Below are 15733 nucleotides of genomic sequence, written 5' to 3' on the forward strand. Positions count from 1 at the left end.
TTTTTGAAGGCAGTCAGAGTCAAAGCATTTATAGTGTTAAAATATTGCCATCTAGTGGTCAAAGAATAACATTTTAGGTAACATTTAGGTTTGTTAACATCTAATATTTGATGTATATATAAAATGTGTGTATATACACATACACGTATCTGCATATGTTATGTAATGTAAATAACAAGATATATACATATACACGTGTGAAGCATAATAAAATAATGGGCAAACCATGAACTGACTACCCTGCTGCAGAACCAGAATATTTCCAGTGCTGCTCGAAGTAGCTGCTTATTCCTTAGTCCCATCCTTAGTCTCCCGTATGCCATGTTGCCTAGAAAAATCCCTTTCCATCTTCCATCATTTATAGTTCTGGTGAATGTGATTAGTAGTTGATCAGCTCCTTTGGAATTACAAACTGTAGGCACGCTACCAACTATTGTGACCGTGTAATTCACTGTCACGTCGCTCTTTTTGGTGTGATATTAATGTTTTATATTAGAATTTTTCTAAATGGAAGGGAAGAATTAGAAAGCATAGGCTCGGGCATTTGATTTTCCTATTTTCCAAGGTGAATTTGTTGGTTTAAGTGAGGCAGCTACAAGGAAGCTGCTAATAATGGGTAGATATGGTTTGCTCGGATGACCTCAAGACAGGTCCGTGCATTTTGTTACCATATCATTTCAGAAGAGACCATATTGGGTGATTTTATGGATTTTAGTTTTGAGCGTCATGTTCCAGGAAGAATATGTATTAAAGCAACGTGACCTAGCGTTACAGGCAACAGTAGGAGAGGAGGGACTTGTAAGGCACGTGCACATGTGTGGGGCCGCCAGCTGCTGCTGCTAGTGCCAGTGACCTCACCACCACGAGTTTACAGTGAGAACGAGTGTTGAAGAACGAGAACGCTGTGTTTCTAAGAAAACTAAAATATATTTTGATTTAGAAATAGCTATAGTAGTTTTTAATCCCTCTGTCTTAATTTTCTCATTTGAGTTTCTCAGAGTTTTGAGAATTAACAACGAAGTGTGTGTATGTGTTAGAGAGTGAATAGGAATAATGCCTCACACAGAGTGAAAATTGTGTATGAACAATAAGTCAAATATGGGACTTTAAGATACTTTGTGTTTTAGTTTTAGAAATAAATCTACCTCTCCCTTCCCTTCCCTTCGATTATAATGGCATCTTTTCATTCTAGGATGCCTTGTTCTTCCTGAAGGATTTCTTCACAAGTCTTTCTACAGAAGTAGAGCTTCTAATGGCTCCAGATCCAGAAGGTATTAAAATGTATAGTTTGGAAGAGTCTATAACAAGTACTTGGATTGATTTGTTATGAAGCCTCTTTGAGGGCGTACTTACAGTCTTTATTTTGATTTATATAAATGTGGTTTGTGTGTTTGTGTTTATTTTTCATATCTTGCAAATGTAGTTTATGTAAAAGTAGTATTTTAAAAGGTGGTGGTCCATTTTCTCTGTAACAGTAATTGTATTTATTAAATGTAGCAAAACAAGTTAATCTACATTGATTTTAAGTGGATGCTCTAAAGAAGCAAACCTGATTATTCAAATGTGCACGTTACATTTGCAGTTAAAAAGTCTCCTGGAGCTGATGTCACCTGCACTTTGCCAAGGCATTTAACCTCGAAGGAGCCAAATCTAGTTCTTTCTTTCCCGGGGCCAAAGCAGCCTTCCCAGGATGGTAGTGCCAGTTCAGTGGACGTGCCTAATGGGGAGGAACAGAAGGACTTCTCAGCCGAGGAAGCGCCATTTAGTGATCAGCCTGTGTTTTTTAGGTAAATCATGTAATTTTGATAACAAATGAAGTTATTTTAGAGTTTTGAAGGGTTTTTTTTTAATGTTTGTTTATTTTGAGAGAGAGAGTGTGAAAGCCGGGGGTGGGGGAGGTGGGGACAGCAGAGAGAGAGGGAGAGAGAATCCCAAGCAAGTTCTGTGCTGTCAGCATGGAGCCCGATATAGGCTTGAACCCCCAAACTGTGAGATCATGACCTGAGCCGAAATCAAGAGTCGCTCAACCGATTGAGCCCTGCACCCCCCGGCACCCCTGCAGGCTATTCTTGAACGTATTCGTGTACACTTGCAAATCGTGAGATTAGGCTGGGTTCTCTGTGCGCTGCCAAACCATCGCCTGGTATGTTTACAAGTGGGCCTCATGTCTCCCGCACCCCCGATTACACGTAGCATCTCCCTCACCGCAATTACATGTTGTGTCTCCTGCACCCCTCCATTACACGTAGCATCTCCCGCACCCTTCAATTACATGTAATGCCTCCCGTACCCCCTTCCCCCCCATTACACGTAGCATCTCCCTCACCCCTCGATCACATGTAGCAGCCCTGGCTCAGGAGCCGCTTCTCCTGATTCTGCAGCAGGAATGGCCTTTTCCTCTTAGCTGCTGCTTTCCCCCTCCGGTCCCTCTTCCCAGGCACTGTGGTGGCTTCTTTGTACCTCCTCAAACACGATGTCCCTTACACACCTTGGCTTGCTGTGTTTCCCTTCTCCTATGTGAGAATTTTCTGTGGTTTTCCATCTGCCCTTCCCCAGCACTGTCGTGTCTCTCGGGACCCTTCTCTCCCCGGCTCGTCGGCACTATCAGGAAAGACGGGTCCCCTGCGTTGCCACCCTCTGCTGTAGCTACTGCCCCACGACTCGGCCCGCCGCTTGCACATTGGACTTTGTCCTTCTATTCCAGACCTGTCTTCCTCCCCATCTTCCTGCTCTCCAGCCCTTGACGGTGGGCGTGGAGCCTGGGCTCTTTCGCAAAGAGAGACGATGAGGATCCAAGCCACCTGTGTCGTGAGGGACTGTCAGCTACTTCCCCTCGTTTTCTCTACTCCTGCTGACACCAATGGTCCCCACGTTCTCTTTGCAGGTGGACTTCAGGTTACACTTTAGCTGTGGCCCAAAGCAGGCAGTGTAATTATTTTATAGTGCTTTCATGTTTTATATATCTTCTGTACTCTAGGAAATAGAGAAAAGAATAACAGAATATGAGAATTGGAAAGATCCTGGAGAGATGATCTCTGGTGTTTCCAGACCTTACACCAGAAAGGAAGGATCTCATTTCTTTTCTACCAAGAAATCGTGTACTCGAAGTAATCACTGGAATTCTAGTTTGTTTTTTTGTGAACACTGGATAACCGGCCCAAAAGAAATTGAATTGTTAACAATTCTGGCCTGAAAGCAGAGAGACTGGACACTTTTTATTTAGTCAGCTGGTGTAGCCTTACTTATTAGGCAAACGTTTTATTTTTATCATTAGACTACTTAAAATAGCTTAGTCTTCTAGACTATTTAAAATCGTTTATACTTTCAAAACTCCTAGAGAGTCTGTGACCCTGGGGTGGTAGGCAGTGCTATAATCCAGACTACTCCCTTCACAGACGAGAAAGTTGATGCCCAGAGAAGTTGACTTGCTCAAGACCACGCAGTTAGTGGCCGAGTCAAGACCAGAGCACAGGTCTTCATCCCAAATCCAGTGCATTTTCTAAGTGATGGCCTAATAGCACCCCTCCCCCAGCCATTCCCGTACCAACTGAGCTCTTCCTCTGTGTTTGCCAAATGCCAACTCTTGTTCTGGGCACAGCAAACAAAGTAGAGAAAAATCCGTGTACAGTTGAGATTACAAATAATTACAATAGATGATTTGTCATATTCTGTGCCATGTAGGAAAAAAGAGTGCGAAAGGGAGAGGCAGGCTTCAAGGGGCTGTCACCGAGAAAACGCAATGAGACCAAATGGAGGTGCATGTTTGGAAGACGGGGGATGGCCCGGGGCCCCAGGCTCCTTGTAGTGCCTGATGGAACACGGAGCTTCCATCTTACTGTGCGTTAAACTGGGCCTTTGTGGAATGGCTTAGGATATAAATGCAGACGTTAATTCTGTAGAAAAATTGTGTATCAAGTCCAATTTATAGCCCAGCTTTGGAAAGTCAGCTCCTTTTGTTTGAGGTATATATCATCAGTGTATAATTATGACTTCATTCTCACAGAATTCCCAGTGGCTGGTTGTTGATACCCTGTTTAAAAGCATTAATTGCAAGCTCACTGAAATTCACCAGCGTAGGGGGCATTTTAAAAATTTACTGACTTTGGGCGCCTGGATGGCTCAGTCGGTTGAGCATCTGACTTCAGCCCAGGTCATGATCTCATGGTTCATGGGTTCAAGCCCCGCGTCGGGCTCTGTGCTGACAGCTAGCTCAGAACCTGGAGCCTGCTTCGGATTCTGTGTCCCCCTCTCTCTCTGACCCTCTCCTGCTCTCGCTCGCTTGCTCGCTCTCTCTCTCATAGAAATAAAAAAACACTTAAAAATTTTACAAAAAATAAAAATTCACTGACTTGAGGTGCTTTGGGTGGCTCAGTCAGTTGAGTGTCCTGACTCTAGATTTCGGCTCACGTCATGATCTCAGGGTCGTGGGATCTAGCACCATATTGGGCTCTACGGTGAGCATGGAGCTTGCTCGAGGTTCTCTGCCTCTCTCTCCTGCTCTGCTCTGTCTCTCTGTCTAAAATAAAGTAAAAAGTAAAAAATTAAAAAAAAATACAGAGGTATTTAGGCTCAGAGTTTAAGCTCCTTACCCATGACTGCATCCCGTATACCTGGTGAAACTGGGGTTCGCGGCTGGGTTTTCCGGCACTTTCTGCATCACCACGGAGCTTACATCCCTTGCATCTTTCCTTGCTTACATCTTGGTAGTGATTATATTATTTGGTTTAATTTTGAAGGATTCTTCTATTTGTTCTCTGTATAAACTGAGATTGTCTGCCAGAATAAATTTTTCTAAGGTAAGCATTATTTAGTAAACTAGGAAAAGATTTGTGTGAGAAAATTTAAACAAAAACTATATATAATCTGATAAATGTCTGATTAGTTGTTATATTACTTTAAGAAAAGTAAAGCTAAAAGACATTCCTCTTTATTTAGGCCTTGAGATACTTCTATTTACATTATTTTGTGACTGTCTTTATTCTCCAGTTGAATAAATTAGCTCTATCTAATTTCAGCTGTTAGTACTTTTGAATATAAATAACTCCCTTTCTCTGTCTTTAGAGAATTTAGATTCACATCAGAAGTTCCTATCCGACTTGATTATCACGGCAAACACATGTCAATGGATCAGGTTTGGAAACTTTGTATAAATCTACTGTACAAAATTAGCTCCTTTGTTTTTTTGTTTTCTCATTATCTCTTTGTTTTTCCTTGTTAGGAGTTAATTTTTAAACCTTTTCTGTCATAGTTTACGTATGTTTGAAATGATGTGCAAGATTTTAAAATTCTGTTCTTAAAGTAAATGCCGTTTAAGAACCCACGAGTAAAGTTTGATAGAAGTTGGGATACATGTATTGTTAACTATGTATTTTTTTGTTGGAAATATTTTAAGTGTTCTGGCTTTAGTAGCGAATCAATATCCCTTTGCTTTTCCCAGATAACGACTGTTTTAAATGTTAGGCCTCTCGATCTACACATTAACCTGTTTTCAATTGTAAAGGGCACGCTTGCTGGGGTCCTGATCGGTCTGGCCCAGTTAAACTGCTCAGAACTGAAACTGAAGCGGCTTTTCTACCGGCACGGGTAGGTTGGCTCATTACATGAGGCTTCATGGTGTGGTTATGACCGTTAGTTCCCAACAAAATGAATGTTGGCGTTTTCTTAACCAATGTAAATAATTACTTTACAGTATTGTCTGCAGAGAGCTCATGTTTAGAGGATGCTTCCCACGTAGGGGCTACTTGTTATTCGGTGAGAGTAACGGTAGTTTGCACTGAGGCGTATTTTTTCAAAAAGAGCTATAGTTATTTGTAAATAGTTTCCCAAAGTTGTAAATTAGTTAGCAAAAAGACTGGAAGTTCACACCATGATGGTTCTTAGTAGCTGCGAACCGTGTAGCAGTTTATAGGCCTTGGATTCATCCAATGCCAGAGTCCTGGGTGCTCAGGAACAGCTCCTTGTCCCCTGAGCCTCATAGAGACTGACGTTCAACTGGATTAGACGTGTGCGCGTATGTCCGTGTATAACGGACGCAGACTGAACACCTACAATACTTTGTCCTTGTAACTGGTAAATTTTCTTTTGTCTTAAGTTAGGGCATTTTTTCTTTTTTTTAACTTATGTGAGCCCCCAAACCTTGCTCTGTCCTGTGTACTCATAGTCATTTGCTCTAGCTTGCTAGGTGTTGACAAATTGTTTTCGTACGCGATCACTGAATGGCTCACGGACATTAAGAAGAACCAGCTGCCAGGGATCCTGGGAGGTGTTGGGCCTATGCATTCGCTGGTACAGTTAGGTGAGTTTTCTTCTTTAATCAAAAGATGATTTCTTTTGCCTGATCTGTGATTCTTCACCCTCTTGGAGTTCACGGATGCCTCTGAGTATCTTTGTGCGGACCTTTCTAGAAGATGCTGCTGTGTGGTCATGCACACCTGTAAGAACACTTTGCCTCCTGTCTCAGGTTAACAGCCCCAGAGTTAGAGTGATAGCAGAGACCCCGGGCTCTGCACACTGATCTCCCCGTGTTGGCTGTCGTTCTAGTGCAAGGCCTGAAGGACTTGGTCTGGTTACCCATAGAGCAGTACCGGAAAGACGGGCGCATCGTCAGAGGGTTCCAGAGAGGTGCCGCCTCCTTCGGCACCTCCACAGCGATGGCTGCTCTCGAACTCACCAACAGAATGGTTCAGACCATACAGGTATCTCCCCTTAGCCTGCCCTTCTCTGTACAGAGAGCAGGACCTATTGTAAGATGGTTGGGGTGGGGTTTTTTTTGTTATTTAAAACGATATCATGAAAATATACAAAATGTTGAGGGTAGATATTTATGATGATTTACTTCTTTTATCGCTTAGCTCTCCGGTGTTAAGTAATTCATAGAATAAAGAAGTGGATGCAAGGTCAAATTTGTTTGCCTATTTCAGTTAAATTGTGACCATTAAGTTAGCCAAGGATTTATTTTGCCTCATTTATGTGAAAAGATCCTAGCTACCCGTAAAGAAAGCAAACAGTGGATGTATTAAGGTTTGTTACAGACCTTATCCGATTGTTCACAGACAGGGCATTCTTGACTAGCCTGGTAACCTGGGGAGTGTTCTCAGAGGACAGGAGCACCTGGAAAAGTCTGCTGAATCCAGATATTAATTAAAAAAAATTTTTTTAACATTTATTTTTGAGAGAGACAGAGACAGCAAGAGCAGGGGAGGGGCAGAGAGAGAAAAAGACCCAGAATCTGGAGCCGCTCCAGGCTCTGGGCTGTCAACACTTAAACCCATGAGCCTTGAGATCATGACCTGAACTGAAGTCGGACACTTAACCACCTAAGCCAGCCAGGCGCCCCTAGAAATTCATTCTTAATGTGCACTTTACCGTTCTTGTTTTTGTTGTGAAGAACTCAGCCCCTGCGGAAGTTAGGGGCCTGTGGGTCCCTGTGTTCTTTTGGCAAGTATGTCACTGGAGCATGTGCAGGCTTGCTTCTGATTCATTCTTTCTGACAAAATGATGCAGGCAGCAGCAGAGACTGCTTATGACATGGTGTCTCCTGGGACCCTTTCTATTGAGCCCAAGAAGATCAAAAGGTTTCCTCACCACCGCCTCGCCCACCAGCCAGTGGACCTGCGGGAAGGTGTGGCCAAGGCCTACAGTGTTGTCAAAGAGGTTAGTGACGTTTGAGAGGACCAGCTGGCTGGTTCAGCCGGCGCGCTTTCCTGGCTTTTGTCTACAGAGCGCTGGAGTTTGTTCCCGAGTGTCCCCAGGAGCAGACCTGGAAGTGCTGCCAATAGCAAGTGCGGATATCTGCGTGCGGTCAGAGGCCAGGGCCACCTAGTGACCGGCTCACACAGAGAGTCACGCTCTAGGGGGAAGACCGGTTCTCCTTACGTGCAGAAGCCAGCCAGGTCCCGGAGGCCAGTGCGTGCCCTCCCCAGCCGGCTGTGACCCGAGTCACGCCGGAGTCATGCCGCGCCGCATTCCCTCGGCTTTGTGTAGAAGTACTGCCTTTCAGGTGAATCGCGCACTCTTATCCCGATCCCAGGCCTTCACTGTCCTCAAGGTGGTACATGTTTGTTTTGTATGCTCGTTTATAGTTTTATTATGAATGTGTTCACACGTACTATTTATATTTTAAAAGTTGACATAAATGGGATCATCGTATGGGTTTCGCTCTGTAACGTATGCCTTCCAAGATCGATCCATGTTGATATATGTACATCTAATTTAACTGTCCTCCAGCATTTTATCGTAGGACTCTACTTTTTTTCCTGTTGGGAGACAGTTGCCATTTTTTTTCCCCTAAAACACTACTTTCGGAATGTTCGTATAAATGTCCCTTTATTTATTTGTGCACGAGGTCGTGTAACTATTTGAGTCCCAACATTTATTAAGCATCGCCACATTGCGGTTTAGTTGCACCAGTGAATCCTGATTCTTTATGGGCATTGTTGGGGGACATTCCTCGTCGTAATCTTTTTTGACATTATTTTTAATGTGACCTGAAGTTTGAGGTTGTTTTACTCAGGATGCAGGTGTTAGGAGTTCATTACAGATCTGTTTCCCCAACATATTCTGACAGGCACAGGCGCCTAGGACAATCTTTTCCCTGACAGAGCGGCCTCTGTGGTCCCGACCGTCAGACGACCACTGAGGTAGGGCCCCCAGGACATGTGTTGGGAATAAAGAAGACCACTTGCCTTTCTTAAGAGGAGATTCAGTTGGGAGAATAGAGAGAATTTCTGGTCAGACCTGTTCCTGTAGCTATCAGTTTGGGCTACTTATCTAACATGTAGACAGTTAGAAATCAGGTTTGTAAAAACGATTCTGGGGTTCGAGGCCTAGTGGGGGCCGTTGAAGGCCAGATACAATGGCACTTGGATAGGGAGCACTTTACAGTTTACACAAAGCTTGACCAACTTAATCTATATTCATTTAAAAACAATATTTGTGTGCTTACTTTGTACCAGGTGGATAGCAACCGTTAAAGGTCGGTGGTGGTCCTCTCGCACCTGAGGACCAGCTCCGCGGGAACAGCTCCCCAGTGGAGCTGGGGTGGGGGGTGTCACAGTGGAGTCAGGATTGGAACCTGGGTGTTCGGATCTGCCATGTCATTCTCCTCTCAGACCGTAAGGATGAGACTGCGGCAGGGAGGGTATGAATAGTGAGCATGGATTGAGTTGGTAGATGGAATCTGAGTTCTGTGTTTAAAAACTTTTTAAATAGAGGCACCTACATGGCAATAAAGACGTCTTTTCCTTTTAGATGTTGGTAACTCAGAGATTGAGAGAGAACTCTCCATGTGTTTCACAGATGGGCTGCCCTGTAGATCTGGGCTCTGCACCTGGCAGCCGCTGGTCAGATCTGGCCCCAGCCTGTTTTGTGTGGACCTTCTAGCTCAGGATTAGTTTTACGGTTTTGAAGGATTGTAAAAAGAAGAGAAAAAGAAAAAGGGTATGCAGTAGAGCCTGTGTGGCCCACAGACATTTGCCATCCAGCCCTTTCCAGAGGCTGTTGGCTGACCCTGGCTTGAGGAACTTCCCCCGTGGGAGGCTGGTAGCTGTGATGAGGGCGGTGGCGGCGATCGGGGCAGGTCTGGTGGATCTGGGGCACGTCTGGAGGACCCGCGGTTCCTGCCGCGTCGGTTTCGTTAGGCGCCTTGTGTCCTTTTATCTGATGGTCCCCGCACAGCTGGAATTCCCCACTGGAAGGACTTGGCGAAGGTAACACTTAGGTGCAGAAGCCAAGACAGCATTTACTTCTGTTGTCTCCACACTGGTGGTGGTGCTCGCCGGGTGGCCGTCACCCAGTACCATTTATTGTCTGCGGGCCGCGGAGGGGGTTGAGGGGGAGGGGGCAGGCGATGGGGCGTGTGGATCCACTGAGCATTTTCTTCCTTGCGTGTACTAGGTAGTTTTAAAAAATAGCACTTAGGTGGTTTGGTTTGTTGTTTAGTTTGGTTCTCCCCGCCTCCCCTTCCCTGGTGTCGCACTTTTTTCCGGCTGTGCTGGGTGGGAGGGATACTCTTGCCCGCCTGCCTGAGTCCCCCTGTCCCATCCAGTGGTGGCTGGGTTCTGGGTTAGGACAGCTTCCTTGCTTTCCCCTCCCGAAACCGGTCACAGCTGCACGGTGCCTCCTGTCCCCTGCGGGACTCCGGAGTCAGATGGGTGCTGGGTTCAAAGGTCACATGTGAATTGTACCATCTTGGCCTGATCAACACATTTTTAGATTCAGCTTTAAAGCCTAACAAACATTGTTTTAATGTTACACAGTGGTAAGAAAGATGAAAACATGCTACAGAAACCCCGTTCTTAATTATTAAACATGTTTCTGCTTTATGTTCTCGGATTTTTTTCTATTTAATCCAGTAAGATGTTCTCTTTAGCCTTTTATCTTAAGTGAACGTTCCACAGCTATCTTTTCCAGTCCATAGCCAGTAATTTAAAACAAATTAAGTAATTTTCTGGAGTTGTGTAGAATGAGGTTTCCTTGTTACAGTTGAATCAAAGGAACTATCACCATATTTCTTTTGTGATTATGTTTATTCCAGAAGCTTTGTTTGCCAAGTTTGATTTAACTTGAGTGACTGATAGTGCCATGTTTATTCCAGAAGCTTTGTTTGCCGAGTTTGATTTAACTTGAGTGACTGATAGTGCCAGGAAAGCTACTCTTGCATCATTACATATTTCTTTACACTTCCCTGTGTGAAATTGTAGTTTAGCTATATTTTTTATACACTTGTCACAACAAAATACTAAATCATCATAATTGCCTTTTATTTTCCCTTATAATTGGGGTTTGTCATAAATATAATTATCCTGGGTTATCTCAATAGCACAGTGGGTGTTTTTGTTTTGTTTTTTTTTGTGGGTTTTTTTTGTTTGTTTTTTTTTTTTGGGTCTAGTTGCAAACATAGTGTTAATGGACTCGGCTGAAGCTGTGGACTGTAGGGTAATTTAGAGATTTTTTCTGACCTGTTCTTCTCCCTCTTTCAGGGACTTACAGACACGGCTCAGACTATTTACGAGACGGCAGCCCGAGAACACGAGAGCCGAGGGGTCACCGGCGCCGTGGGCGAGGTCCTGCGCCAGATTCCCCCCGCGGTGGTGAAGCCTCTGATTGTTGCCACGGAAGCGACCTCCAATGTGTTAGGTGGCATGAGAAACCAGATCAGACCAGACGTCCGGCAGGACGAGTCCCAGAAGTGGCGCCGTGGGGAAGACTGACGCTGGCGACGCGGCCCTTCAGGAGGACAGTGCGGGTGGGAGTCAGGAGCGTGGCGGCCCGCCAGCAGCTGCAGAGGGGACTCCTTTCGTTTTATTGTGCTCATCTCAGGAACAAAGGCACTTCCTAGTTAAATAATTTAATATCAAAAAAAACCACGCAACCAAAAACCCGTGACATCTTAGGGCTAGTGTGGCGCCCGCCTGTAGCGGTGTTCAGTGGCTGGTGTCAAAGTCCTCAAGCGTTTGCTGCCAAGTGAGTGGAAAGCTTGCTTTTAGTGAAATGACTTCTTGCTGGAGACGGGAGATCGCTGGAAGCCTCCTGTTACAGCACCGAGCGCTCAGAAACATTTGCACGCTTTGAAAGCCCTATTTATGTCGCCCTGAGGGGTCGATTTCTCTCGAGGTTTAAAAAGAATCACAGCTTCGAAGCTTTCATTGAGAATGAGAGACCGAAGCCCCCGTGAAAAGCGAGGCAAATAGGAATTTCATACAAACGTCACTGGGGAATAACTAACCTGGTCTGTCGGAGTTCATGTCCGTGCGCTTGAGAGCGTGATCTCCGTTTCCCCAGGAAACCGTTCCGGGGGAGTTTCAGAACAGGAATGTGGCAGATGTGTTCTGTTGTGTTGCACTTTATTCTGCGTGTGCGTGCGTGTACGTGCGTGTGTGTGCGTGTAGATTAATACAAGTCCTGTGATACATTCGTTATGTGATTTCCAGATTTTCACAAAGCATAAAGAGGAGTAAGACTGAATGTTTTTGGCAAAGGAAGCTAGTAACTCGAATGTAATGAGTTCCATTTATTTTAAGTGTAAATGAAAATGTTCATTCTGTAATGAACTGGGGCCCATGTGATTGTTTATATGTTCAGTTTCAAGCAGGCCTAGCGCAGGCCCATTAGGGATGTGTGGAGATGGAGACTGGAAATGATTTCTCCTCTTGTGATATTAACCAAAAATCCTCCAAATACGCCCTAGCCAGCGATTTCGAAGTACCGTTTCTACGTGGTTAACAATGTACGTTTTGATAACCTGTCAGGAATGAATAAAGTATTTTTATTTAAAGGTAAAATTGTTTCCTGCTTCCGTGGGTGGTTTGCCTTTCTCAGAGCGTGTACTCCTTGGTGCAGCAGTGGGAACCCTCCCAAGATGCCGGGGCCTCGCTCAGAGCTGATGTTGGTTCGTAGCCAGGAAATCTTTGCCCAGGAGTGAGAGGGAAGGGGTCTTCAAGAACTCGTTTTTGACTCTAGGTTAATCTGGCAGAGACGGTGGAGGCCTTTGTGTCTGTCCAGTGTTTGCAGTTGTATGATGGGACTTCTCATTTCCTCAAGTGCGAAGAATGCCTTTGAAGGGAGTTTGGATTTCAGAACTGCTTTTCAGTTCGCGGTTTGAAAAATGTGTGGAATCCATTTCATTCTCCAGGTTTTCGGAACAAGAGGGCAATGTGAACCAAAAATCTGGACACTTAACGTTTATAAAGTCGTGTTCAACAGTGTTTAATTTTTATTTTGTTTCCTTTGTACCGCTGAAAAAACTTCTGCTCAGATAAACACTTGTTTACGGGTCACAGAACCATCTCTTACTCTGTGCTATTAAGTGGAGTCCATGTAAAACGGGATCCCGAGTCAACACTGGCCACACCTGTCTGTCATCTGCTTCAGGAGGGAAGGGGGCATGTTCTGACCACCCTGCTCATTGACCCTGCTAGGCTCCAGGTTTCCTGAAAAACAGAGCATACTGTGTATGTTATCTGTGATGAGTAATCAGACCGAAAAGCCCTGGATCAAGGGCTTAAAAATATAAAAGACCTTTAATTTTTAAATATATTTTCCCTCGTTACATTAATTATTTATAAAGTTCACTTAGATGCAGCCTAGGGAGACCTAAGCTTCCTCTTCTCTGCACTGTGAGCTGTAAATAGATTGTCTTGCGATAAATTCGGTTTATAAATCCTGTTTTGACCTGTATCTTCATAACGTAGATGTGTGGACCCGGTCTGTGCCTGTGCTCCGGTGCCCACTGTCCGCAGAACCTGGGAACCAGAAACCTGCCTCAGGTTCAGGTTCAAGGCTCTGTCCATTGCCTCTTTGATCCAGATGCTCTTTCCCGGAGATGTTTATGTAGACTATGTTTGAACACTTCTGCAGTATTCAGTATCTTCTAGTTTTTCCTCTTTTAAAAATGTCTTTTCCGGCTTTTATGTCACAGCGACACCATAAGAAGAGCATTGGGCAGGGCCCTGGGGCTTCCGGACCTGCACCCACTAGACGGGTGACGTGGCTGAGACACTTGATGCCTCTTGAGCCTCAGCGCCTGCCTGCAAACTAAGGGGATTTGTATGACAAAGTCCAACAGAGATGTTTGGATGATTAGAGCGTGTGTGTGTGTGTGTGTGTGTGTGTGTGTGAATGGTGGTGTGGGATGCAGTGCGTGGTAGGGCGCCCCGTCCTGGGGCCCCCCGGGCTGATGGCGCTGAAGGAGAGCGCCGAGGCCACACCACACACACAGCGGCCGTGGGCTCCCCCAGACCTGGGCTCTCCGCGAGCGCTGCGTCTGAGCGGCCACAGCAGCCGTGTGGTGACCTTCGAGGGGCAGTTCTCACAGGACTGGGCTGCGTGTGTCTGCTTGGAGCCGCCTGGAGGCCGGGCAGGCATCTCCCCAAGGAGCCCCGCGAGCAAGCCCGACCGAGCTCCGTCAGCGAGTTTTAGAATATACAGTGTGACAGACACGCGTGAGGACCACTCGATAAAGTCGTTGAGGTCCATGGCAATACCTTCTTTTGAACGGGGACTAATTTGCACCCCCAGTTTCCCTTTCTGTCCCCAGATTGCTGTTACTTACAAGTAGGACCTCCCCTTCAATATTTGCCTTTTAGGATGGACAGAGCAATAAACTTCACGTTAGCGAAGTTTGGGTCCAACTTGGATTCCCACTTAAGCACGTGTATGTAACATCAACGTTTTTATAATGAAAAACTCACTTTAAGAGATCGTTCCAAGGAGCCGTGTGCCGAAAATGGCAAAAAAATACTAAAACCCGGTGTTTCCTGCCTCCTGCCGCGTCACTTCTCTGGGAAAGTACTGTTTGCTTTGTAATCGCCCCCTCCGAAAACCATGCCCTGTAGCTGTGGTGCCTCTGTTCTGTTTCTGAGCCGTCTCGACGACTCTGTCTCTCCTCCGCGGGGGCCGCGTGTCCCAAGCTGTCCTTCCCGCTCAGGTGCGTTAGGTTCAGGTTCAGGGCCCGAGCAGGGAGACCACCCGTGGTGTTGGGGCGCAGCAGGTGTAAATGACACACCTGCACTAAGTGGCTTCACGGGTGACAATTGTAAAGAGCTTTGTGCCTCGACTTAGGAGAAATCACCGGCCTTTGCTTCCATTTTCTTACACCTGCACTGGTTGTATTTCCTCGGATCGTGGGGAGGCGCGTGGCAGGGCTTGTTCTTCCACGTGAGCAGTTCTCTGGTTCCCCTCACCTCCTCCTGACCCACTTAAGGCCTTAGAGACCATGTCTATAAAGTTCTTTAAGCTCGAAAGGAAGGGACTGTCCAAAGCTAGTGATTCTCTTTGTATCTGCGGGTGGATGGGACATGCCAGTTGGCATCAAGTAGAATGAATCAGATATAAACCTGTGAGTCTCAGGTTTAACGAGGAAGGTAATTTACATAGTGTAGCGTTAATGTCGGGGGAAAAAAATCTTTTGCCGAGCAAGCCTATTTCTGTGGTCTTTTCATACAACAAGAGCTGGGTGCTTTGATGCCTATTTATTTCTAAGTCCGTAGCGTCAGGATCAGCCCGGCAGGTCACTCCCCTCGGTGAACGGTGAACTTAACAAACCCGTCTGCCATCAGCCCCCTGACATGGGGAGTGTTTGCCTTTCGCTGTGTCCTGCACGTCAGGGGTCGAAAAGGCGCTCAACACACCATCCCGATGGGCTCCTTCGGGGATGAGAAGTTGGACTTCCAACAATTCACATTTTGAGATGTCAGCAGTTTTCAAAAACATTAGTTTTTGGGTTTCAAAAAAACACCTTGGTGTGGAGCCTGTAGCTTTTGTCAGTGAGTGCCAGAGCGCCCCCTGCTGGCTGCGGGGAGACGGCCGGTGTGACGCTGGCTGACCGTGACCTCTGCAGGGCTGTGGGTGGCCAACGTGGCAGCCCCTCCTCTACAAAGTGTGTTTCCTTTGCTGTTTCACATGGATTTTGTGTATATGAAAGGGCAGCCTCCAGTTTCTAGGTGGACTTGTCTTCCCTCGTTTCTATAGAAGCTCGGCGGTCACACAGGACCGGCTGCGTTTTGACCGCGGAATTTAAAAGGGGCGCCAAGTTCGACTCTTCTGTGAATCCATCCCGACTGACGTTAGAGACTGAATCTCTAATTAATCTCACCACAATGTTGTATACCCGTTGCTGAGTCTCCTAGTTTCCCTAAGGGAGTGTTGGATGTGAGAACTTTAAGAATACCAATGCTGTATTGAGTATTTTTGTGGAAATGTTGTCAGTGTGACTGTTGAAAATATTATGAAATGA

At 45.7% G+C, this 15733-nt stretch overlaps 1 protein-coding gene across 4 annotated transcripts in view; it reads left to right on the top strand.

The window, feature by feature from the left end:
• Positions 1-12281, top strand: part of ATG2B (autophagy related 2B) — a 69777-nt gene extending 57496 nt beyond the window's left edge. For 2 of the 4 annotated variants that reach the window (XM_077780858.1, XM_077780859.1), the window contains exons 35-42: positions 1193-1271; positions 1583-1787; positions 5062-5131; positions 5438-5583; positions 6174-6295; positions 6541-6695; positions 7504-7653; positions 10980-12281. In XM_077780858.1, the coding sequence (XP_077636984.1) occupies positions 1193-1271; positions 1583-1787; positions 5062-5131; positions 5438-5583; positions 6174-6295; positions 6541-6695; positions 7504-7653; positions 10980-11210 (1158 nt within the window). In that variant the 3' untranslated portion in view covers positions 11211-12281. The remainder of the gene's footprint in view (positions 1-1192; positions 1272-1582; positions 1788-5061; positions 5132-5437; positions 5584-6173; positions 6296-6540; positions 6696-7503; positions 7654-10979) is intronic. The other 2 variants (XM_077780860.1, XM_077780861.1) reach the window with 1 other exon arrangement.
• The last annotated feature ends 3452 nt before the right edge of the window (positions 12282-15733 follow it).

This window comes from Crocuta crocuta, unplaced genomic scaffold (genome assembly GCF_008692635.1).
Source record: "Crocuta crocuta isolate KB4526 unplaced genomic scaffold, BGI_CrCroc_1.0 scaffold299, whole genome shotgun sequence".
NCBI lineage: Eukaryota > Metazoa > Chordata > Mammalia > Carnivora > Hyaenidae > Crocuta > Crocuta crocuta.